General features: G+C 40.9%; 1 protein-coding gene across 1 annotated transcript; it reads left to right on the plus strand.

The window, feature by feature from the left end:
* The first annotated feature begins 3524 nt into the window (after positions 1 to 3524).
* CKAP2L (cytoskeleton associated protein 2 like) lies at positions 3525 to 26659 on the plus strand. The gene is made up of 9 exons (XM_036435971.2): positions 3525 to 3652; positions 5192 to 5258; positions 7141 to 7192; positions 9314 to 10554; positions 14218 to 14425; positions 18201 to 18356; positions 22847 to 22910; positions 24451 to 24643; positions 25611 to 26659. Exons 1-9 carry the CDS (start codon positions 3622 to 3624, stop codon positions 25834 to 25836), a joined length of 2238 nt encoding a protein of 745 aa, XP_036291864.1. The 5' UTR covers positions 3525 to 3621; the 3' UTR covers positions 25837 to 26659.
* Positions 26660 to 26799: the final 140 nt, after the last annotated feature.

Raw genomic sequence — 26799 nt, forward strand, 5'->3', positions numbered from 1 at the left:
CCCACTAAGTCATCCCCAGACATTTAAAAATGCCTACACTCAAACTTTTTGAGGTGATAAAAATAGTTGGGATAGTAATAATATAGTATGTATAAATATGCTTGTGTATCTATATCTATTCCTTGATTATATGGTGGTTTTATGACTATATACACTTGTCAAAATTGTCCTCTTGAGTCTTGACCAATGTTATCTTGACCAATATATCTTTTATATAATTTGTAGGCCAGAATTAAATGTAGTGTTCAAGATTTGATCAGACCAGAAGAAACAAGAATAGGATTTTGCCAAAACCAGTTTGGCTCAGTGGATAGAGCGTCAGCCTGCGGACTGAAGGGTCCCAGGTTCAATTCTGGTCAAGGGCATGTACCTTGGTTGCGGGCACATCCCCAGTGGGGGGTGTGCAGGAGGCAGCTGGTCGATGTTTCTCTCTCATCGATGTTTCTGGCTCTCTATCCCTCTCCCTTCCTCCCTGTAAAAAATCAATAAAATATATTAAAAAAAGAAAAAGAAAAAAAGAATAGGAGATTTGTCCTTCTTATTTAAGCACCATGGTTTTGTTAGGAAGCAACATTAGCTTTTTGAAAGCAAGTGAAATTAGTGACTCATATAACATTTGTAGATAATTAAGACCTAGACCAATTCTGAACCTAAGTTCATACTTTAAATTTATCTCTGTTAAATTTAATCTTGTTAATTTGACCCCAGATCTTTTTAGATTGTTCCAGATTCTGATTTTTATAAACACGGGGTTTTCTTCTCCTCAGTTTTATAGCATCTGTAATTTGATGAGCATATTTTTATTTTGTTCACACCATATTGTTGATTATAAAGAATGGACTACAAAGATTTTACAGTATATCCCTGTCTTTATTTAAAATACCTACAATCTATATTTAAATGATTATTGAAAGAATGTTAACAATCTTACCTCTGAGTGATTGAATGATTTATAAGAGTTTTAGGTTATATGTTTTTCTGATTTTGTAAGTGAATGTATGATTGCATAACAAAATACCAATTTATACAAAGACTTTTATGAGTTTGACTTTTATTTAGATTTCACATATAAGTGAATACCATGAAGTATTTATCTTTCTCTGTCTGACTTATTTCACTTAGCATAATGTCCTAAAGGTCCACCCATATTGTAGCAAACATCAATATTTCTTTCTTACTTATGTCTGAATAATATTCCATGTATATACATATTTTATTATATTTTTTAAATTTATTTATCCATTCATCCACTGATAAATGCTTCAGTTGTTTCCATAACTTGACTATCATAACTACTACTGCAATAAACATGACCATGCAGGTATCTCTTCAACATCCTGTTGTCATTTTCTTCTGATATAATACCTAGAAATATAAATCCTAAGCTATATAATAGTTCTATTATTGATTTTTTAGGAACCTCCTATACTGTTTTCCATACTAGCTGTATCAATTTACATTCCCACTAACAGTACAAGAGGGTTCTCTTTTCTCCAGATCCTATCTTTGAGAAAACAAGAAAACACTTGTTTTCTCTTGTCTTTTTTCTGACAGCCATTCTCACAGGTATGAGGTGATATCTCATTGTAGTTTTGATTTGCATTTCCCTGATGGTTAGTGATGTTGAATATCTTTTCATGTACCTGTTGGCCATATGAATGGCTTCCTTTTTTTAATTTTCTATTCAGCTTCTCTGACTATTTTCTAATTGGATTTTCTTTTTTGTTTGTTGTTGTTTTGCTGTTGAAATGTGTGAGTTCTCTATATATTTTGGCTATCAACCCTATATCAGATAGATGGCTTGAAAAGATTTCCTCCCCTTCCATTAATTGCCTTTTATTTTGTTAATTATTTCTTGAGCTATGAAGAAACTTTTTAGTTTGATGTGGTCTCACTTGTTTATATTTGCTTGTTGAATCTGTCTTACTGTTAAATAAAAAATAAAAATAAAAAGAAATCATTGCCAAGCCCAATGTCAAAAAGCTTACCCTATGTTTTCTTCAAGGAGTTTTACAGCTTCCAGTCTTAAATTTAAGTCTTTAATCCATTTGAGTTGATTTTATATATGGTGTGAGATGGGGAACAGTTTCATTCTTTTGCATGGGGCTGTTCAGTATTCCCAACACCATTGATTGAAGAGACTATCTTTCTCTATTGTATAGTCTTGACTCCTGTGTCAAAAATTAATTAGCCATATATTTATGGGTTTATTTCTGCATTTTCTGTCTTGTTGCATTGATCTATGTGTCTTTTATACCAATTCCATAGTTTTTTATTGGAATTATTTTGTAATAATCAGGAAGTGTGATGACTCCAGTTTTGTTCTTTATCAAGAGTTCTTTGGCCGAGACCGGTTTGGCTCAATGGATAGAGTGTCAGCTTGGGGACTGAAGGGTCCCGGGTTCGATTCCGGTCAAGGGCATGTACCTTGGTTGCGGGCATATCCCCAGTGGGGGGTGTGCAAGAGGTAGCTGATCGATGATTCTCTCTCATCGATGTTTCTAACTCTCTATCTCTCGCCCTTCCTCTCTGTACAAAATCAATAAAATATATTAAAAATTAAAAAAAAAATTAAAAAAGAGTTCTTTGGCAATTTGGAGTTTTTTGTGATTACATAAATTTTAGGATTGATTGTTCTATTTCCATGAAAAATGCCATTAGAATTTTGAAAGAGATTGCATTGAATCTGTGGATTGCTTAGAGTAGTATGGACATTTTAACAATATTAATTCTTCCAATCTATGAACACAGATTATCATTCCATTTATTTATAGGTTTCTGGGTACAGATGTTTCACTTCCTGGGTTAAGTTCATTCCAAAGTATTTTATTCTTTTTTTTATACAATTGTAAATGGAATTGTTTTCTTAATTTCTCTTTCTGATGGTTTATAGAACTGCAACTGATTTTCATATATTGGTTTGCTCTCCTGCGAATTTACTGAAACTAATCGTTTTTGGGGTTTTCTTTTTTTGTGGGTTTGTGGTTTGTTTGTTTGTTTGTTTGTTTGTTTTGGTGTCTTTAGTTTCCTATATAAATCATGTCATTTGCCAATAGACACAATTTTATTTTTCCCTTTACTACTTGGTTTCCTTGTACTTATGCCTAAATGCTCTGGGGGACTTCCATTACTATGTTGAATAAAAATGATGAGAGCAGACATCTTTGTCTTGGTCCTGATCTTAGAGGAAAAGCTTTTAACTTTCCATCATTGCTTAGATGTTAGCTGTGGGCTCGTCATTTATGAACTTAATATATTGAGGGACATTCCTTCTATACTCATTTTGTTGGAAGTTTTTAATCATAAATAGCTATTGAATTCTGTCAAATGCCTTTTCTGCATCTATTTTGGGGTTTACCCTATTCTCCTTCGGGTTCTGACAGGAGGAGGGAAGTTCACGGAAGGTCGCTAGCTCGCTGCAGAGGCCGGAAGCTCTACCATCACCACCACACTCGCTCCTCCAATCAAAAAGCTCTAAGCCGCATGCCTTGTCCCGCCCTCTCCTGCTTCCTATTGGCGAGTTTCAAACACTGGGGAACCAATGAGGGAGGGCGCAGGCGCCGCGCCGCTCCTCAACTGCGGACGCGGCCCCTGAAGAGTAACTGTCGCGGAGGGACCACTATGGTGCGACCTGGAGTCTCCGCCGCTGCGGGTGAGTGCTCCGGCCGGCGGGCGCGGCGGGCGGGCGGCACCGCGGAGGCTGCTGGCCCCGTCGCCTGCCTCGGCGTCCCCACCCGGCGTCTGGGCACCTGGGAGACGTCCGCGCGCGGGGAGTCCCGAGACCCTGCAGGCACTGTCCCAGCAGGTCCTGCAGCAGCGATGCAGGGCGTCACCGGCCCCCGGCTGGTTGGCCCGGATTGTGAGTCCCGGAGGAGCCAGGCGCCCCTATCCCCCGCCCCGGCCCGAGTGGCCCCCGCCCCGGGGTGGCCCCAGCCCCCGCCCCGGCCCGGAGTGGCCCCGCCGGCCCGAGCCTGCACTGCGGCGGCCACAGCGCCTCGCGGGCGCGGGTCCGGGCCCCACCTCCCCGGTGGGCGGCGTTTGGCGGCGATGACATCTGCTCACCTGACGCATCCTGGGCGCTGCACTGAATGACCCAACGCCTAACGTTGGGCGCCTGTGCCCCGTGTTCGGGCTCAGCTTCGGCAGGTTTGCTAACGGGCTGGAAGTCCCAGAACCCGAGCCCCGCCGACCTGCAGGCCCCACAGCCCCCGCTGCACTGCCTGCCGTCCTCGCTCAGGGCCGCCCGGAGCCAGAGGGCCATGCGAGCAGCTCGGGTTAGGGGAGGCGGGGAGCAGATTTGCACCCTGTGATGTTTGGTTTGCCATTATTGAATATTAGCCTTTTCCAACCACCTGTTACCCTCAGTCCCTGCCTCTGAACTCCCCTAATTCTTTCTTTTAACCCTCTCTCATGGCACCTAGATTTTGCCTTGTGCTGTAATTATTGTTGTTTATTTTATCTCCAGTACTACATTGAAATTTATAAACAGAAATATTGGCTTTTACCCCTCATAGATGTCTTGATTAGAAATTCACCATAGGCATGTTTGCCATGAACCCCCTAACCTGGCCTATTTTAAAACCAAGAAGGGTTTGTAGGCAAAAATCATCATCCCTCTTGGGGAAAATGTAATAAGACCAGGCCTGGCTCACCAGCTCAGGTGTGCCAGAAACAGAATTTCCTCATGCAAGGAGTATGTTGTAGCCTAGAACAGTGCATGTGAGCAAGCGCTCTGGGGTTGAATAACACTGGCTTCAGATCCTGGCTTTGCCACTTATTAGCTGGGTAACTTTGGGCATATCATTTACCCTCTTTAAATTTCAGACTGTAGGGCCTGACATATAAATGATATGGGTAATGTTGGTATTCACTTGGAGGCGTGGTCTATGTCCGGTGGGCTCAGTGGTTAGAGCATCTACCAGAGCACTTTAGGTCTCGGGTTCAATTCCCAGTCAAGGTCATGTACCTGAGTTTGGGGTTTGATTCCTGGGGGGGTATTGGGGGCAACCATTTGATGTTTCGCACATGGATATTTCTCACTTTCTTTTTTTTCTCCACCCCCCCCCCCAACCTCCTCTGTCTCTCCCCCTCCCTCGCTCCCTCCCTTCCACTCTGAAAAGCAATGGGAAATATAAATGAACTGGTTAAGATCCCTCACTGAAGTTCTGTTCTTTGCTCACCTGTTTTGCAGAAGAGCGGCAGAGAAAGCTCCAGGAGTACCTAGCAGCCAAGGGAAAACTAAAGTGCCAGAACAGCAAGTGAGTTTGTCTCCCACAGTCAGGGGACTCCCATTGCCCTGGTTGCTAACGGCAATGGAAAGCCCTTTTGCTTGTGCTCTGCTCCGACTACATTGGCATCCCATGGTAGCTCAAAGAGGGCGTGTCAGTGCCAGCACGACAAAACCTCTGGCAGCATCTGGTACATTGGCAGAGACGTAGGCATTGTTATGAGACAGTCTCCGGAGGAAGGAGGGGAGCATCTACAATATCGCCTACCTCGCTGGAAGCTTCCTCTGTCCCTGCTTCCTTCCTGGGAAAGTAATTCTTGGGAAGGCAGTGTTTGGTCAAGGAGCCGAATGATCCTATTCAGGCCTCCATAGCTGCACATGAACATCCTGCTCTTTGGCCATCCTCTTAGCTCAGCAACTTTAGCTTTTTCATCTCATGGCATACATAGACTAATGACCAAAATTCTGCTGCACCAAGAAAAATATATTTTTGCTGATCTGACAAAAAAACTGTAATTTTGATTCATTCACACCAGATAGCTATTGTTGTGTTGACTGTGGCACACTGATTGAAAATCGCTGCCTTAGCACTCACTCTTTTTTAAAATATATTTTTATTGATATCAGAGAGGAAGGGAGAGGGAGAGAGATAGAAACATCAGTGATAAGAGAGAATCACTGATGGGCTGCCTCCTGCACACCCTTCACTGGGGATCAAACCCACAACCTGGACATGTGCCCTGACCGGGAATCGAACCATAACCTCCTGGTTCATAAGTTGATGCTCAACCTCTGAGCCACATCAGCTGGCAGCACTTACTCTTGAGGTGGACATGATGTTACCAATTCACTTTTATCTTTTGTCAACATCTTAGGGATGTCATTTATCCCTCTTCTGAGCATTAATCAATTTTATGCTCACTTGAGTAGCTAAACTTTTTTTTTTTTTTTAACAAAACAAATTTTTACAAATTTAGCTTTCACATTTTATTGTATTTTTACTTTGGGTTTTTATTTACCTTTATTTCTTTGTTTGAGTAAACCTACTGCATTTATTCAGCAGATATTTATTTAATACCTGTAATGTATCTCTCTTGGTTCTGAAGAAATGCTGCTTAACAAAGCAGAGCAGTCTGGCCCTCCCAGGGCTTGTATTCACGATGGGAGAAACAAAGATCAAGTCACGATTGAAGTCCCTGTTAGCTTGGCAATTGCTTTTGATCCATGGAGGTTAAATCCTTCTAAATTCTCCTCTACTTTCCTATCCTTTTTTGCATTTTCTGTCTCACTAGCTAGATTTTATATGTGCCTATTTTTTTCTTTAGTTGTATTACTTTTTCCTCTGGTAACTCACTGTTTGGAGATACTTATAACAAGCTTTTTAAACTTGTTAGGCATTATATCTCCAGTGCCTGACACAGTGCATTCAAATTGTTGGAATATTATGTATATGTGTAGGACATCTCTAAAAAGATCACACGTAGTGAATAAGAGCAGTTATGTTTTCTGAAGAGTAGAATAATGGAATTAAGGAGGGGAGGAAAAGGAGACTTCATTGAGTATAATTTTTAATTCTTTTACCATATACAGACATTTTAATTATTTAAAATTTCATTTTTGCCGGGACCGGTTTAGCTCAATGGATAGAGCGTCGGCTTGGGGACTGAAGGGACCCGGATTCGATTCCGGTCAAGGGCATGTACCTTGGTTGCGGGCATATCCCCAGTAGGGGGTGTGCAAGAGGCAACTGATCGATGACTCTCTCTCATCGATGTTTCTAACTCTCTATCTCTCTCCTTTCCTCTCTATACAAAATCAATAAAATATATTAAAATTTCATTTTTAATCACTTTACTTTCCAAGCCTTATTGATCTTTCTGTACTAAAAATTAATATTATTTTTTCTTTTATAGGCCTTATCTAAAAGCCAAGAATAATTGCCCAAATCCTCCATCTTCTAAACCTGTAAGTAGAAATTAGTCTTTTTTTAAATTTTTTTATTGATTAAGGTATTACATATGTGTCCTCATTCCTCCATTAAGAAATTAGTCTTTTAAAAAATATCTATTTTGAGTGATTAGTACTTAAAATAATAAAGAAGTTAGCAACCTAAAGAAAATGTTTTGCACAAATATTTCTCATAAATATGGGAACAATGTATAAGGGACAGGACAGAATTGTTTTTTGAAAAGCAATTGTTAACAAAAAAAATCTTTAAGTGCACTTTGGTCTCTTCGTAGTAAACATTTTTGAACACCTACTATGAGTCTCACTTGCAGGTCCTTGTAGCCTTATAAGATAGGTACTGTTACTAGTCCCATTTTACAGATGAGGGAACTGAGTCACAGGACAGCTTTTAAATGACAGAGCTGAGAGCTATTGGTCTCTACTACTTTGGAATGCTGTTTAATAAGAATATGTTCCCTAATCAGTTCCATTCAGCTAGATTGTAGATATAATGGAAAAGGACCCCAACATACTTCGGGTTTAACATAATAAAACCATAAAAAGTTATGTGGTGCATGTGTGGGTAAAAGGAGTCTGTAATACTCTCTGTACTTTTCACTCAATTTGGATTTGAACCTAAAACTGCTCTAAAAATTAAAGTTTATTAATTAAAAAATAAAGTACTGATACATGCTGCAACTTGGGTGAATCTCGAAAACATAATGCTAAGTGACAGAAGCCAGACACAAAAGGCCACATCACATCATACTGGGTGATTTCATTCATATTAAATGTCCAGTATCGGCAATTCTATGAAACAAATTAGATTGGTGGTTGCCAGGGTCTGAGGGGGAGGGAAATAGGGAGTAACTTCTAGCAAATATGGATTTCTTTCTGGAGTGTTGAAAATGTTCTGGAACTTGTGACAATGGTTGTACAGGCTTCTGAATGCCTAAAACCCACTTTAAATTTTAAGGGGATGTACACTTTAAACTTTAAGGGGATGCAAATTATATCTCAGGTGTTGTTGTTTTTTTAATGTACAAAAAAGAACAGCACACTTTGATACCAACCTCCATGCCTCAGCAGTAAGTGATAGAGGAGAGACAGGAGGTGGATATGAATGTTGTGGCTCAAGGAGTAGCCCAGCTATAGCCATGTGGGTGTACCATCTATTTCTGCCCCCACCCAGCAACACCACACATACCCATACAATGCTCTGAGTGCCTCGCCCTTAATTCCAAGTGGCTCGCCCTTAATTCCAAGTGGCTCGCCCTTAATTCCAAGTGGCTCTGGTTTCAGACTTCTTTACATACTCACAAAGTTTACATAGGAACTATTGACAATATTATTGAATGAAACAGAGAGAGCAGTAGCTCTAGCATATTTTCCCCTAGAAACCTATGCTCTACAAATGTCTGCCAAATTAACCTACCTGTGTAATTGCTTAGTACTGATGCGTCTATTCTTTACCATATCAGTTCTAACTCCCCTCAAAGTTCTCTGGACTCTACTCTTACCTTTCTTATCCAAAATTAAGTCACATGACTGAAACATTTATTTGTTAATAACTTATAATCTGATCTTAAAACCCATCCTGATTTCACAAATATGACTAACTTCTGTGATGTTAGATGCTTATGGAGAGTTGTTCAAAGTTTCTCAGGCCTCCCAGCATCTACTATCTGTCCTTGCAGGTGATGCGACAAAGGTTCTTGAGTGGCACTGTGGCCTTTACAAAGGCAGTGTTCTCTATAAAATATTAGTGTAACCATACAAAGAACTAGGAAGAACTTGGGTGGTACCCTAACATAAGTATACTGTATGTATATCTTACCAGGGTCCCTCAAAGGAACACTTCACTGGGACCTAATGGGCATTCAGCAAGTTACTTGTTTGGCTGGGGCATATTTTTTTAAACAGCAAGTTTTGTATGTTCACTGCATCTCTGCTTAATTCTATCAAGCTAAAAGATGTTGATATTTTTTTATAGGAACTCATTATTAAAATCCTCTATTTTCTCAGGTTTCAACTTCCTTGGTGAAATTCTAAATAAAATAACTAATTTTTCTTAAAAGTTATTTTCATAAATTTCCTTTTTTTTTTTTTTTTTTTTGATATTTTTCTTTGTCTTTTTAGACTATTAGACCCAAAAAGGATGTTGCCAACCATGCTGCTTTGCCTGTCAAAGCTACACGACCCATCAGCAATAAACATCAGCCCAGACCTGCCATTATCCCAGGGTCCCAGAAGCCAAAATTGGAGCCACCAAAACTTCTGGGCAAAAGGCTGACTTCAGGATGTGTTTCTTCTCTCCCAAACTGTAAGCCTTCCAGTAGCCATCAGCAGCAGCACAAAGCTGGAGCGTCCGCTGGAGAGCTGTCGAGGAAAACTGTGGGGTCCTTTAATATACAGGAACTGAAAGCTGCAGAGCAGCAGGTGACAGGTCCAGGAAATACTGCACATGTAGACTCTGTGGACAATGTCCGTGGTGAGGGTGAGTCCTCACAGAACTTTCTGAAAGAGGTGAACAAAGAGAACTTGTCCCAAACTGTCCTGGACTCTGAGAAGACACCACATTCTCAGTTATGGACCAAAAGTGAGCCAAAGACTAGCTCTTATAATCAGACCAAGAACATTTTGACCCCCAAACAAGCCTTGGGTAAAAGTTCATTGAATCGTGCTGTTCTGAAAGAAAGAGCTAATAAACAATTTGTTGGAGAAACTCAAACCAAGATTCCACCAGGAAAGTCACAGCAGCTCCCTAGGGGAGCAGCTCTTGTGAAACTAGGAGGAAAACCCTCAAAGACAGTTCCCTCTCACTCTGTTCAGACCCTTAGTAGGACTCAAGCATCGAAGAAACCAGGGGTCAAGGACCTGAAGGATATAAATATTAATAGGGTTAAATATGAAAGACCAGGTACAGCTAAGTTACAGTCACAAACTGCTATTGAACAAAAAGCAAAACATACCAGACCCAGGACATGCCCCGGTCTACTTCAAGAAGGACCTGATGGCCTTAAGCAAAACAAGAAACCCACTCAGCTTTGTTCTAGACCTCAGACATCACATGTGCAGCAGAAATCCAAGACTGTGAGCCAAAGGCTTGCCCTGGATGTTGGCAGCTTCACGTCAGTCATTCCCAACACCCCAAGCGTAAGAGCAAGTACAGCCAAGGGGCATAAATACAGCAGCAGCTGCCAACACAGAGCACGGACCCTGGACTCCAAGTTGAAAGGAGCTCTTTCCCAAAACCCCTTTCTAAACAAGACAGCTCCCAAAACTCAAGCTGGTGGCACAGCCGTCAATGGAAGAAGAGTCCCGAATGGGACCCAGACTCACCCGGATGTTAAGAAGAAGATCACAGCAGAGGATCGAAGGTATGTTGCTTTCATTCCAAAATTGCTGTTTAAGATGATTAGACAAATTGACCATGAGGTGTACTTGGTCAGAAAATAAGTCATAAATAATGGCTCTGGGTTCCTCTTAACTTCAACTCAGAAAAAAGAATATTGGAAGCAAATATAGTAAAATATTTTCTAACTTTCTGTGTGCTTGTAGCAGGACGATTGAGTAAAGAGTTGTGGTTGCAAGTATAGATGACTCGCTCAAGCAGTCCCTTCAGGTTGAGCAGCAAGGGAAGAGGGCAGGGAGGAGGTGGGGAGACGCTAGTCCTTTGTCAAGCAGACCAGACGTTAAGTCCAGAAAAGCTATCGAGGAAGAAGGAATGGGCAAAGTTTTGGAAAGTCAGTAAGATAGGAGTAGTCCTAGTTACAGTTACATGACTACATTTGTTAAAACACAGAACTGAACTCTTAAAAAAGTAAATTTTATTGCATGTTATTGAACACTTGTGTATTTTAGGTACTGTGCCAAGACAGTCAGGATTTTTGCCTTCCTAGAGCTTGCATTCTAGTGGAAAAGACAGGAAGTGAACACATCCTATATAATAAAAAGTTAATATGCAGTTTGAACGGCAGAAAGACCAGTTGCTATGACTGACCACCAAGGGACAGACACTCAATGCAGGAGCTGCCCCCCGGTGGTCGGTGTGCTCCCACAGGGGGAGCACTGCTCAGCGTGAGGCGCTGAGCCGGGCTCACAGCTGGCGAGTGCAGCGGCAGTGGTGGTGGTGGCCTCTCCCGCCTCTGCGGCAGTGCTAAGGATGTCCAACAGTCAGACATCCCCCGAGGGCTCCCGCACTGAGAAGGTGCAGGCTAGGCTGAGGGACCTTCCCCCCCGCCAAGTGCACAAATTTTATGCACCGGGCCTCTAGTTGTTTAAATAAGACAGGATAATTTCTTAATCAGGAAGGACTGAAGGCTGATTATGTCAGACCCCTGAGGCAGGGGTGAGTTAAATACACCAAAGCTTCTAAAGCAGTGGTCCCCAACCTTGTTTTGGCCATGCCTCACGTAAGCATCTCTAAAACCTGGTCCCCCTCACTGTGACATATAATTCTTATTATTCAAAAAGTGAACGCCTAGTGGATTAAAAAACTATGGTACATCTACACAGTGGAATAATACGCTGCAGTAAAAAAGGAGTTTACATTTGCAACAGCATGGATGCAACTAAGTGAAATAAGCCAGTCAAAGAAAGATAAATACCACATGATCTCACTCATTTATGAAATATAAAGAACAACATAGACTGATGAACAAAAACAGATCCAGAGACAGAGAAACGTCAAACCTCAGAGGGAAGGCAAGGGAGGGGGGAGGTAAGAGATCAACCGAAGGACTTGTATTCATGCATATAAGCCTAACCAATGGACACAGATAACGAGGGTGAGGGCATGCATGGGGGGATACAGTGGATAATGGGGGATAAGGAAAATAAAATGTTAATTTAAAAAAAAAAGAATTATAAGGGATTCAAGGCAACATGGGGTAGCCTGATACCATCTTTTCTACAAGTTTATTTGAAACTACTGTACAAAATGTAAATAAGTCGATTCTTTTTTCCCTTTTTCTGAAAGAAGAGAAAGAAAAAGTGAACTCTTATTCACATGAGGAAGCCTAAAAGGCCATTAGCTAGTTCTAAACAAGCTTCCACAGAACATGGCATCCATGAAACAGAAGAATGAAAGAGTGAAAGGAAGTTGAAGTACTGAGGAAGAAATCACTAAGAAATTGTTAAAAATAATAATGTGAAGTGATATTAAAAATAGCAAAGTTTCAAAAAATATAATAGAGAAATGCATAAATATGTCACAATATATGTTTATTTACTGTATATGAGGCCCTTAGAACCATAAGAAATGCAAAAAATTCACTGTTAACTCACTCTCGAATTCCCCCCCCCCCCGCCCTTTAAAAGTCAGATTGCCCCCCTCCCCCATTGGGCGTGTGCCCCACTGTTCCAGAGGGTAGGGATGGGAGGGGGAGTGGTGCGCCATAATTTTGGAGAGGCTGGCAGAACTCAGGCTACACTGCCATTCACCATAGGAAATGTTTTTTGTTTGTTTGTTTGTTTTTTAATATATTTTATTGATTTTTTACAGAGAGGAAGAGAGAGGGATAGAGAGTTAGAAACATCGATGAGAGAGAATCATCGATCAGCTGCCTCTTGCACACCCCCTACTGGGAATGTGCCCGCAACCAAGGTACATGCCCTTGGCCGGAATCGAACCTGGGACCTTTCAGTCCCCAGGCTAACGCTCTATCCACTGAGCCAAACCAGTCCTGACGCCATAGGAAATGTTTTGAATTTTATTCCTGGTGATGATCAGTTTGGCTTACATTTTAAAGATCACTCTAGATACTTATTCACAGGATAGATTGTTAAGGGTTAAAATGGAATCAAGAAAGGAGATGGGCCCTAACCGGTTTGGCTCAGTGGATAGAGCATCGGCCTGTGGACACAAGGGTGCCAGGTTCAATTCCAGTCAAGGGCATGTACCTTGGTTGCAGGCATACCTCCAGTGGGGGTTGTGCAAGAGGCAGCTGATGGATGTTTCTAACTCTTTTCCTCTACCTTCCTCTCTGTAAAAAATCAGTAAAATATATTTTTTTTTTAAAAAGATGAATTAGGAGGCAGCTGCAGCATTTGAGGCGGAAAGTGGCAGTGAAGTGGTCTAGGATGGTGAGGGGGAAGCAGTTCTGTCCATATGATGGTGTGAGGATGCGGAAAAAGAAAGTGCTGCTCAAAGACAGCTCCTAGCCTTCGGCCCTCACAACTGGGTGGACAGGGACACCGTTACAGATGCAGGGACAGATCTAGAGATGAAAATGGAGCATTGTTTCCGACAATATTAAGTTTGAAATGCCTGCCAGACATCAAATAAAAGATATCAACCAGGCTGTGGGTTTTACAAAGGTTGGGGCTGTAGGGAGAGATCTGGGCTGAAATGTACATTTGTGAGTTCTGAGCTAGTTAGAATGTAAAGAAGCTAGCAAGTCTACATCCACACACAGGCCCACATGTCTTTGTTCTTCCCCCAGCAGCGGTCTATCGGCTGCTCAGAAGTAGGAGTGGAGATTGTGGAAAGTGGAGGAGAGCGAGGATTAGGACTTGTCATCATCTTTTGAAAAAGTATCCTGAAATTATTGGTCTTTTTTAGAGTAAGGGGAGTCATGTGCGGCCAGGCGCAGGCTAAGGAACAGGGCAGGGTGGGTCACTTTGAGTGACACCACCCTGGTGAAAGCATAGTGCGGTGTGTTGAGTCTGTTCAGAGGCAAATACCAAGCTTGTGGTCAGAGAAGTGGAGAGCTGAGTTAGTGAGCTCAGAGATTAAAGTCAAGTGACACAAGTAAAATGAAAGTTTTCAGAGAAAACTCATGTATAATCTTGGTGTCAAGGGATTTGAAGACTGAGATGCTAGCCACCTCTAATGCTACAATAGTAACGCCGCTGCCTTCCGAGGAGGGACAGCCACTGCTGCCATTGCCCATTTGTAAGTTCCTTTTAATTCCAGTTTCCTGGCTTTGTACTTGAAGCTGTTCAGTGATAGTACTCAAATTCATGCCTAGCATATACTTTGAAGCTTGACCATGTACGCAAAAACCTAACACCATTCCTCCCCTCTAATTGCGTAACAGGAGACAGCTAGAAGAATGGCAGAAATCTAAGGGGAAAATGTATAAGCGGCCTCCAATGGAACTTAAAACAAAAAGAAAAATAATAGAGGAAATGAATGTTTCGTTCTGGAAGAGCATGGAAAAAGAAGAGGAAGAAAGGAAAGCACAGCTTGAACTGTCCGATAAAATTAACGGCACTCTGACCGAGTGTCTGCAGCTCATCGAAGGGGTGAGTGACGAGGGTGATCTCCAAAGCTTTGACCACAGACATTTTTCTTAAATAAAGTGTTGGGGAGGTAACCTCTGTCTAAACAGAAATTTCATTACTCGCTTTGGGGGATAGTTTTGTGTGTATCTTTTCAGTTTTGTCTGTGGTCGTTAGTCTGCTTAGGGCTTGTATTTCTTGGGCCAATTTTACTAATTCCATGCCTTTTATTTAAATCAAACTTGTTAAAGAGTTCTCTATTAATCTTTTTAAAGGCCATCTTTTGAATTGTATTGATTATTTTTCTCTTATATCAATGTCTACATCTATTTTTTACGTTTATTCTTCTTTTTCCAGTCTTTTCATTGAACGTTTGGATCACTTAATGCTACATTTGTCTCTGAATTTAGCTTTGGTCATGGCCTTCAGGTTTGATAGTAATGTCCTTTATCAGTCAAAGTCGAGTCAGAAACACAGAAACCACACCAGCAATATTAATAGATAAAATGTGGTGTTAGGATTGGTTTCACAGAGTCTTATGTGAGTTCCCTAGAAGCAGTCACTAAGGAGAATTTGTGTGAAAGGAATTTATTAGGAAGAGGCTCCCAGGAAAACAAAAGGGAGTGGGATGTGGGGCCAGAAAGGGAAGGAGGCCAAGCAAAGTCCACGGAGGGTGACTGGCACAGCCCCATAGGAAGCTCTGGGACAGGGCGAGCCATGCATCTCAGAGTCAGTCCTGATCAGGGCACTGCCCTGACTAATGGCTGCCCCTGGGGACAAAAAGCCCCAGGCACTTGTGACTCTGACACCTACTAAGAGGTGCTGGTGCTGGCTGTTGGACTTGACAGCGCTTTGTGAGCATGTGTGCACAAAAATGGTGAAGGGATCATCAGAGAGATATTGGTGTTGCAGCCATAACTCTAGGTCCAGGAGAGCATCATGTTGGGGGTACAGACCTAAAAGCTAGGAGAGACAAACCCGGGTGGGACTGGGACTCTGGCTCTAAAGAGGCATACTGCCCAGCAGAGGTTGGTACCACCGAGCTGGACAAGGCCCTGCAAGACTGGTCAGACCTTGAGAAAAGGCTGCTTCCCCATTGGTGTGGGCAGGGTTTGTGAATACCAGGAAAAGGGGAAGTAGAACCCATTGCTGCTGCCAGGGTAAAGGACCATTGTTGTGTGAGGAAGGCAAAGAGGAAGAAGAGGTCCCCTCTCCTCTCCCGCCCTGCAGTTTCCCCCATCACCCCACTGGCAGAGCCCAGTAGGGAGCTGTTGCCCGCAGGTGGTTTACAGAACTCTAGCCCCAGGGTCACAAAGCCAAGAAGAAATGAAGGATTTGGAGCTAAGACACCATAGCATAGTAATCTTGTGTTCTTCTTTTTGCTCATTTCTAAAAGGTTTAAGGCTTCCATTTTTAACAGGTCTTTAACTCCAGAGTTATCTTCAAACGTATCCTTTAACTTCCAGATGTGTTAATTTTTTTTCTTGGCTATTTTAATTTTTAATATACTGCATAGAACTTGCTGACATTTTCTTTCTGACCTTAGTCTGATCAGTTTTGGTAAGTGTTGCAAAAGTGTTTGAAAAGAAAATATATTCTCTGTTGAATGGAAAATTCTACATGGGTATCCATTAAAACAAACTTAGAAAATATTAATAATGCAGTTATTTGTATTTGTTAGTTCATTTGTTGCTTTCCAAAAGAAATATGCCAGAGTCTCTCACTGGTACTTTGATTGATGATTTCTCTTTGTATTGCTGTCCAACTTTTACTGCCTAATTTTTAAATTAGATTTATTGGTTAATAACATTATATAAACTTCAGGTGTACAACTTTATAACATGACATCTGCGTACTCCATTGTGTGTGCGCCGTCTAAAGTCTAGTCTTCCCTTCGCCATGTTTTCCAGTTCTCTTGTTAGGTACATAAAGACTCATGACTTACTTTCATTTTCCTTCTGTCTTGTGTTAATCTTGCCACACCTGCTTTTTGTTTCTGTTAGATTTTGTAGGGTAAATCTTTTTCTAGCCCTGTATTTCCAGAAGCATATCTCATATGAATACATGCAGTTGAATTTTTTTTTAACCAAGTCTGGAATTCTCTGCTTTTAAAAAACACATTTTACCCACCCACATTTATTGCAATTACTCATATGCTTAAAGTTGCATCTGTCATTTTATAATTAAATTTATTTTAATTCTTTTTTCTTTTCCCTCATTTCTGTGTTTGGTTTGTGTAAGAAAACATATAAATTAAAATCACAAAAGATAGTGGTAGGTGTAGGTTCAAACATGGTGTGCAAGTTATGTGTCATATTTTTTATAGTTTCTTTTATATTTTTTTGTTTCAAGTCTTCTACTTGAATTCTCGCGTTTATTCACTGGTTACTTCATGATCTTTGGATGGTGAGCTTTCTGAGTCCTTATGCTTGTGAAGATGTCATTATTTCACCCACATGCTGAAATCATAGTTTGGCTGGGGAAATTTCTAAATTCAAATTGTTTTTCCTGGAAAATTTGAAGTTACTGTTTCATTTTGTTTCTTGCGTCTGGGGTTGTTGATTTATTAAAGTTTGTGTCAATCTAATCCACATTCCTCTATAGAGGTGCTTAGGGTTTTCTTTTTATCATTTGTTTTCTAGGTATAGTTTTCTAAGTAAGGACTTTTCAGTCAGAACACGTTTCTTTGGTCATTTCTTGGAGATTTTCATCTACAACTGCTTTGAGTGTGTGTTCAGCTTTCTTCTCTGTTTTTTTCTTCCAGAAGTTCTCTTTGGCGATATTGAAATTCCTGAATAATAGACATATCCTCCAGAACTCTTACCTTTTCTTGTCATACACTCTCCATTTCTTTGTTGTTGCATTGGATTCTGGGAGAATCTCACACTCAAGTTTTCAGCTCACTGTTTATTCTTCAGCAGCATTCAAGCCACTGTTCTGCCCTTGTGTTGAGTCTCTTCCATAGCAGCCCATTCTGGTTTCATGAAAGCAATATTCTCACACCACCCTGAAGATACTAACTGCAATGCTCTTAAAGCTTAGTCATCTTCCCTCCCTCCACCGTTTAGCTGCAGTGTCTATTCTTGTGGGTGGTGAGTTTTATGCCTCCTCGTGTAGTGTTGATGATTCTTGACTATGAGCTGACCTCTGTGTCTCCCCACCTCCCCTCCCCCATCTCACAAGGAGAGAAGGTGCTGCCTGGCTGAGTACACCGGTACCTGGCACATGTTCCTCCTGGTCCATTTCAGTGCCCTGCTTTGGGTACAAGCCAGGAGGGCACCAAACCAGTGAGGCTACTTGAAAGTTCCTTTTTGTGGAACTTAACCCTCTTTCATATATACCTGCATAGATCCCCAAAACACACACATGCACACACTAGAACTCTGGCACACCTGTGCCTCTGTTAGAGCCATGGAAATTATGGTCCCTATTCAGTGTTCACATTGTTGTGGATGTTGATTACTTGGTTTGGTTTGGTTTGGTTTGGTTTGGTTTGGTTTGGTTTGGTTTTACACCACATAAAGCTGTAGAACGTATTTCTTACTTCAGCTATGAAAAACATTTTCCTGTTTGTTTGGGTTCATGTAACTCTAAAATTTAATAATCAATGTCAAAACTCATTGAAATATTCTATTTAAATGGTTGTATTTTATTATGTGTTAACTTGGTAAAATTGAAATGTTTTTAAAGTTAAAAAATTATTGATCAGACTGATTTCTGCCTAACTGCTATGTTAATAATAGGAGACATGAGTAACAGTGAGATGGTAATCATTTCCTCTGGGTATTTTTTTTCCTAGGGTGTACTTTCTAAAGAGGTATTTACCATATTGTCCAGTATTCCTGAGGGTGAAAAATTTGCTAAATTCTGGATCTGCAAAGCAAAGTTCCTGGCAAGTAAAGGCACCTTTGATGTTATCGGACTGTATGAAGAGGCCATTAGAAATGGGGCAACAGTGAGTATCTGTCTTGGGTGGGTGATTTCCTGAAAATTCTCTCATATGAGTTCTATTGTTTGAATATGGCAGTTTATATTACATTATATATGTAATGTAACTTCTAATTCACTTCATAAAGTTATACATATTATAGAATGTGAAGTTCAGTATGTCCTTTATGAACATTTTATTAAAATATTTATGCTTGCCCAGCTAGCATGGCTCAGTGGTTGAGTCTCAACCTATAAACCAAAAGATCATGGTTCTGTTTCCGGTCAGGGCACATGCCTGGGTTGAGTGCTCGATCCCCAGTAGGGTGCATGCAGGAAGAATCAATGATTCTCATCATTGATGTTTCTGTCACTTCCTTTCTCTCTTAAGTCAATAAAAATATATATTTTAAAAATATTTATGCTGTGTAAACTAACAAAGTCACTCTTCTTTGATTCACGTAGTACTTATATAAATATGCACTAATGGAAAGAATTAGCATGAAAGGTTATAAAATCACATCAGTTTTCAATACTTATAAAGTCATACCTCACCATAAAGAACCTACACATACGCTAATTCCAACACAGCAATATGTATGTCAGTAACTCCGAGCCATTGTATGAAATTCCTTTTCATTGTAAAACTACATCTCTGTGTAATTTTTAACAAAAATATCAAATAGTTTTATAGCTTTTCACTTGCATGTTGCTTTTTGTGTCATCATATATTTATTCTACAAACCTTTATCATGATTTTTCAGAGTCAGAGTTGTACATGCCTATTGTTTAAACAGTCAGATAGTTTGATAAGGTTCTTTCAATAAGGCTTCTGCTCCCCTTGCCTCCCATTTCCAACTTCCCAGAACAAATTAATTATTTTTATATTTACCTCTATAATTTCAGATAACATGCTCATATTGCTATTACCTGATTTTTTAGTTTTAGTCATAATTGTGGACTTCCAAATACAGAGGAATAGGATTTAACCTTTCATACACACCTGCACAGACCCCCAACACACACATATTCCTATGACTCTGGCATACTTGTGTCATCCTTCATGCTTCCTTCCATTAGAGTTATGGAAATTGTGGTCACTATTCCATATTCCGTTCATTGTTATGAATGTGTTAGAAATTAGTACTATGGCTCAATGTACTAATATACTATGGTTACTTTGCCTTTCAAGCACAACTTTCTACTTTTCCTTAAATTGGTTTTCTGAGTGTTTATTGTATAATTGATTCACACACTTTTCTCTAATTGTCGAAATTTCTTTATACTTTCAAAACGTCTGACACTGTATTTATTTCTTTTCCTTTGAGCCCTTTCTCCCAGACTCTTCTGATCTGTCCCAGTCTCAGCAGGTTAGCTTTACCCCATGAACTGTAGTGGGAGTCCTCTCACCTTTACTGTCAGATCTCCTTTATGACCTTATATCTCAGTTCCTAGAAACCATGTCAAGTTTACTTCTTCCTGCATTGTCTGTTTCTTCTCCAGTGCTTTCTCTTCTCTATCTATCTATTAGGTCTAGTAATAATTAATGTCGTTTTCTAATACTTTTTTAAATCGAATTTATTTAAACAATACAACAAAATTTAATCAACAATATAGTTGCCGTTGTTTTCTACTACTTGTGCCCAACGCTCAGGAAGCATTTTAATCCCTCTGTTGTAAAATTCTTGTGATTTTGATGCAAAAAATTCGGTCAATGCATTTTTGAGGCATTCTTCATTATTAAATTTTTTTCCAAGAAGAAAGTTTTGCAAAGAACGAAACAAATGGTAATCGGAAGGGGCAATATCAGGAGAATATGCAGGTTGAGGGAGAACTTCCCATTCCAACTGGCGCAGTTTTTCAGCAGTGATTCTTGCAGTATGCGGTTGTGCGTTATCGTGGTGAAGAATTACGCCCTTCCAATTAATCAGCGCGGGTTCTTTTTCTTTTAAAGCTTGGGCTAACCTTTCCAATTGGGCACTATACACTGCACTTGTAATGGTTTGGTTAGATGGTAAAAGTTCATAATGAAGAATTCCTTTAAAATTCCACCAAACACACAACATCACTTTTTTCGCATGCAAGTCAGGTTTTGGCGTGGGCTGCGGAGCCTCATTTTTGTCCAACCATTGAGGCCGCCTTTTCAAATTAACATACAGCACCCATTCTTCATCTCCGGTAACAATTTGCTCTAAAAACGGCAAACGGTTTTGACGAGAGAGGAGCGAACTGCAAATTGTGACTCTTTGATTACGGTTGTTGTCGGTCAACTCATGAGGAACCTATTTTCCAAACTTTTGGACTTTGCCAAGTGCACGCAATTGATTGGAAATTGTTTTTTGTGAACAATTTAAAGTTGTCGCAAGCTCTTGTTGGGTAATTTGAGGATTTTGCACCAAAAGAGCTTGAAGAGCTTCTTGATCAAAATTGGACACACGGCCTCGACCACTCTTGTCATCTAACGAAAAATTTCCCTCGCGAAATTTCTCAAACCAATGCTGGCATTTTCTGGCGCTAACTGCAGCTTGACCAAGAGCACTACAGATGTTTTTTGCAGCCTCACTTGCTTTTCTTCCTAATTGGAACTCGTAAAGCATGCAGTGCCGAATATGCTCTTCATCTGCCATCTTCTTAGCCCTAGTTTTGCAACAAAAACCAAACCAAACACAAACTTTTTCAAGAAAAACTTGTTAATTGCACTTCACACGTTCTGTAGATACCACGTGTTTGAAGGTTATGTCAATACAAGTCAACGCCAAGCAAGATTTTAAATGAATGTTTGAAAACGACATTAATTATTACTAGACCCCAGTCTATCTATCTATCTATCTATCTATCTATCTATCTATCTCTTGTTCATTTTGTTTTGTTTTCTATTGCTTATTAAAAGCTCTACTCAGATGCTAGTGAAACTGGGCTGTTGGCATATAAGAGGTGGGTTTGAAAGGATTATTGAAAGACCTGGGCACATGGGTGGAGTTTTACCATAAGTAATCTAACTAGGTCAGTTGGTTGAAGACCCTCATTATCAGTAGTTTTGGGTCCTTCCTCTTAGACGGATCATCTTCTCTAGAGAAGACTTTTCCAGTTTTTTTCTGGGAGCCAGGAACAGGCCACCAGTGTTGGGGGAGAAGAGAGTGGGATTCTTGAGCTTCAGCAGGAAACTTTCCTTTATCCCTTCCTTTCAGTAGACACCCCACTTTCAGTCTCGTAGGATGTTCCCCGTGGCCCTGGAGAAGGCCCCCACTGTTGGGATTGGGGCATAGTCACCAGGCTGTATAGAACTCAGAGTGCAAAGTAGACTGGGAGACAAATGTTCAAGAGTCCTCCTGAGCCTGCCCACCCATCCCTGTGCCTTCCCGATGCCCCGGGCTGGATCAGGTGGCTTCTTGGCCATACTGCCAGCTTCAAAGTTGGCTCTTTCATGTTGATCCAGTTGGCCATTTCTTCCTTCTACGTTCCAGCTTCCAAAATCTTGTTGCTATTTCTCCTTCCTATTTTTTATGGTTTTGACTCCTTTTAATCCCTTTCTTTTTATCAGTTTCAAGGGGAGTTAAAAATAAATGTATTTCCAATTCATCATCTTTAACTAGAAGCCTATAAAAGCATGAAAAACACCTGATGAGTGTTTTGTGTAACTCAGGCTCTTTGCAATGTATTCTGTACATTTCTTTCCATCTTTTTAAGCCTAAAGCATTTTAGATTTTATAAAAATGTATGGATAGCTTTGCTTTTATGCTCTGTTACCAGGCCATACCTATTATTTATTTGATCAGGTCAGAAGACCAGCCTCCTTTGAGGATGTGAAGTTCATTTGTGATGATCTGCCTTAAGGCTTGGCTTCCCTACTTTGGAAAAGGAAGGCTCTCTCAGCTAATTTTAAAGAAAATTACTTTTTTGTAATGCTTTTAGGTTATATTACCAAATAAAAGATTCAAAAAGAGAAAGGCTGGGAGAAAAATGTCCAAAGTGCTGATAACTAAAGGTTGTAATTGGGTGATAAGACTATGGGTGATTTCCTTTCTTAGGTTTGACTTATTGTTAACTTTTCTTTTTAATGAGGTATATGACTTTTATAATAAAAACCAAAATTAACTAAGACAACTCTAAAAATGTATGCCATGTTTTTTGTATGACTATCTTTATATTTTTGGGCCAGAATCTTTATATGGAAACATGTTTTTAATGGGATCATATAAGTCAATAAGAAAATTAATTTGTTTTAGATAAATTTTATTATAGACAATTTTCCATCAACCCATCTCTCCATTAAAGTTGAGCATGTCACCATTTAACTGACATTTTCTTTATTCTTATATTTTTCCATGAACCTATATGTCTGAAATTTTTAAATGTTATTTATATTTAGGCAAGAGATAAAGAAAACATTTTTATTATAAAAAGAAGTTTATTTGATGTTATACTTTTTTTGTGTAACTGCTCTAGACAGTTTCTTAGATCATTTTTTCATGAATGTTTTAATAATGTTCATGTCTTTTCTTTCATCCTTCCTTCCAGCCAATACAAGAGTTGCGGGAAGTTGTTCTTAATATTTTGCAAGACCAAAACAGAGCTAGAGACGGTACTGTGCTTTGTATTTAAGTTCACTCCCTTTAGCCCTACAAGTACAAGTCACTGAGGGTCACCTAGGGGTAAAAGAAGTCTGAAATGCCTCTCACCCTTGGTTTCTGCAGCCTGGCCCTCTCAACCAGTATCGTTGGCTGACTTATTTTGGTTGTTACAAGTAAATAAATAAACTTCTCAGCACTGAGCATCCTGGATTAGTGTCCTGCTTCCCCAGAGTCCTAAGTTAGAGAAGACAAAGGCTTTTTTGAGGCAGAAGAGAGAAATAGAAATAGAGAAAGGGGGACATAGAGATATCTGCAATAGTATCAATAAAAAAAGAAAGAGAGAGAGATGCCTCAGCTCAAGTCACATGTTTAATCATAACAAACCCACCAACGCTTTTACATCCAAATTCACATTCCCTCCAAAAATAGCCTTGGCAGGGCTCTGCACTTAGGTAAGCATTCCTGTCATGGGTCAGAGCTCTAGAGGGCTCTTCTGGGAGAAACATACAGGTACAGTGAGTGGCACATTATTTCTGCTTGTCATCTTTGTTATATGAATGGAGAGCCAGGTGGTCTAATCCATTCAAGCTACCTTCAGAAGATAAAATGGATTATTTTTATGAAATTAGAAGGTAATAAATCTTTATCCTTTAAGAGTAGATTTAACTTTGGGGAACAAATCATGTGAAATTACAGCTACTAACGCATTACTTTGGAGAATGAGGTTACAGAGGAGATATGCTCAGTGGCACTCTTACTGGGAATGATGCTAAAATTCAAATGTTTGTTTATAATATATGACAGCATTCAAAGAGATGAAAAGAGGAGATAGGAATCCATGTCTTATACTAGTTTACCCTTATTGAACTTTCTTAGGGTCTCAGCCTCCAGTCACAGTTTTGGCCTGTCTCAGTCTAATTTCCTTCTTTTCATTTTGATTGTTAAGGTTGGGCTATCATGCAAAGTGAGTTAACACAAGACATTTTCACCCACTGTCCAAGGCGATAGCCATATGGTCATCCTGGGTAAGGAGGGAAGTTAACCCTAGTGAGTCAAGAAAATTGACCCAAGGTGTGGTGTAAGGTAAAAGGCCATTGGTTAGCGCCTGGCACAGACTGGGGAGAGAGGGCACTAAGTGCCAACAGGGGCAGCCTCTGCATCTGTGCGGAGGAGGGGCAGCAAGCAGCCCCATAAAAACAGGGAAGGTGGCTGAAACCGGTTTGGCTCAGTGGATAGAGCATTGGCCTGCGGACTGAAAGGTCACAGGAGAGCTCTCTGGAGAGTGAATAAGTGAGTAGGGTGGGGCCGTGTTTAGTTACCCATCCTCCAGTGGGGCCAGAAGAGGGGTCAAGAGGCAGCCTGAGGAATCTGGGCACTGCTGCAGGCCTTAGCGAGCCTGGCCATAAATCCCACTTCAGAGCAGTTTCCCTTTTTTCGTATCGGGGGTCCACAAGGGAGTCATCGTATAGGTTACAGTGATTTCATTGTATTGATTTTGGATAAGTACTAAATATCTAAATCTTGCTTTCCTTCTTGAACTTGTGTACACAGGAATTACCTCTGAATCTTTGGTTGCCGGAACTACTATAGCTTCAATAGAAGAGCTGGCCAAGGACATAGAATCTGGAAGAAAGTCTTGTCTTTCTGCAAAAGAGAGAGAGCAGGTTCCAGCAACACCCCAAATAACCGAGGCAGAACAGGATAGGCACCCTGGTATCAAGTTACAGGTTGCCCCCATCCCCAGGTAAGCACTCTCTGAAGCAGGCTTTGTGCTCACAGGCCCAATTCTACTCCACAGATCCAAGCAATGTCAGTGTCTTCACATCTTCTGCCTCATAGAAAGACGAGGCAGTCTAATCCATTCTGGGCGTTGAGGGAAGGGGCTGAGGGTGAGGGGAGGGTTGGAACGGACTGAGAGAACTGACCTGCAGTGAGGGAGGTGCTGCTGAAGTAATGAGGGTTTGGGAGTGAATTTTTCCTTCCTCTTCACCCTCACTGGTCTTCCACTTGTAGACCCTACCTTCCTTTCCCGCCCGCCTGGCACAGACTGAGGAGAGAGGGCACTAAGTGCCAACAGGGGCAGCCTCTGCATCTGTGCGGAGGAGGGGCAGCAAGCAGCCCTATAAAAACAGAGAAGGTGGCTGAAACCGGTTTGGCTCAGTGGATAGAGCATCGGCCTGCAGACTGAAAGGTCGCAGGTTCGATTCCGGTCAAGGGCGTGTACCTTGGTTGCGGGCACATCCCCAGTAGGGGGTGTGCAAGAGGCAGCTATCAATGATTCTCACCGATGTTTCTAACTCTATCCCTCTCTCTTTCTCTCTGTAAAAAATCAATAAAATATGTTATTAAAAAAAAAAAAAGCAGGGTGGGTGGTTGGATGTGTACTGGTCACAGACTGCTCTGTTGGCTTTTTAACAAATGTAAAGTTTAAGACGGAATCCATAGTAATTTAAGCTATTGTGTCAGGTTATCAGTGTCATTTTCTGAAACATTAATGTTACATCAATCTCTGTTCATGATCTGAGAGCAGATGGATTCCACCCAGTTCGTTCTGACAATCAGAAAAGGGCCATCTTAGGACAAAGCTGCTCTAGCAGAACAATCAACCTACACTGAAATACCGTGTCTTATTAATGGAATAAGAAAAAAATAAAGACAAAGTGGGACTTCAAAAGAAGTGATAAAGTTTGAATACCTCTCTTGTCTCTCAGAATAAGTGGGATGCCGGAAGTGCAGGACATGAAGCTGATCACTCCTGTACGGCGGTCAACGAGGATCGAGCGAGCCGTGTCCCGCTACCCGGAGATGCTGCAGGACCATGACTTAGTGGTGGCTTCTCTTAGCGAGCTGTTAGAAGTGGAAGAAACAGAGTGTTTTGTATTCCGTAAAAACGAGGCTTTGCCTGTAACATTAGGGTTTCCAACCCTTGAATCATAATTTCTTGAACCTCCATGAGACGAGAAATGCCCTCGTCCAGCTGACCTGGGGGAAACTCGTGGACACAGACCAGGTCTTGGAAAGTAGCTGCAAGACTCGCTCTCAAATTGTCTGTCTCACACAGGACAGCTTTGGCTTGCTTGTTTAAGGTGGTTGTTTGCCAGTTTCACAGCATCCAGAAATGTCACTCTATTGAGCATGAATTTACCCCACAAGTATGGTAAGGACATGGGAGGTTGGTGCCACAGTAAGGCAGACCTTCCTTCCTGTGTCCACCTTAGTCTTCCCAGCGTGGACGGTCTGAGCTTAGGTCATGTGGGATATGTCAGGCCACCTGGTCAGATCCCCTCATTTTACAGATGAATTTATACTCACTGGGCCTTTGCTCAGAGATCAGAAATGATTTACGTATGACCTTTGCCTTCTGTCACCATGTCCTTGTGACGAGGGGTCCGTCCTTTCTCTGCCAGGTCTCCTAGTGAAACAGTCCTGGGTTGGGACGTTCATTGGGTTCGTTATATCCAGACTAATTTTTGCATTTGTTATTCAGAATGCTTTAAGTAAATGCACAAAGGAGAGCAGGTGGGGAGGGGATGCTTGCTTCTGCACTTCAGCTCTTTGCTCTGTAGGGAAAACCCCGCCTGAGAAGGCGGTGTGAGCCTCGGAGACTCCACGCGTTGCCTTTTCTTCCTTCTGAGCAACTGCTCTCGGGAAGTTAAAATCCAAATACTGTAAATATAATGTAGAGAACCTGGTTCTACATAGCTTTCTTAATATTTAAGTATTAACCAAAAAACATTAAATGTTGTTTATTCCTTCTTCATTTATCTTGTTTATTACAAAAGAAACTGATGATGGCATGACTTAGAGAATTAGTGGTCTGTCTGGGGAACCACCAATAGGCTACTCCAGAGGCCTGCGGGCCATTGATGACCCTGGAGAGCTGACCTTGATCGGGTTTCT

This window comes from Pipistrellus kuhlii, unplaced genomic scaffold, assembly GCF_014108245.1.
Source record: "Pipistrellus kuhlii isolate mPipKuh1 unplaced genomic scaffold, mPipKuh1.p scaffold_m20_p_13, whole genome shotgun sequence".
Lineage (NCBI taxonomy): Eukaryota > Metazoa > Chordata > Mammalia > Chiroptera > Vespertilionidae > Pipistrellus > Pipistrellus kuhlii.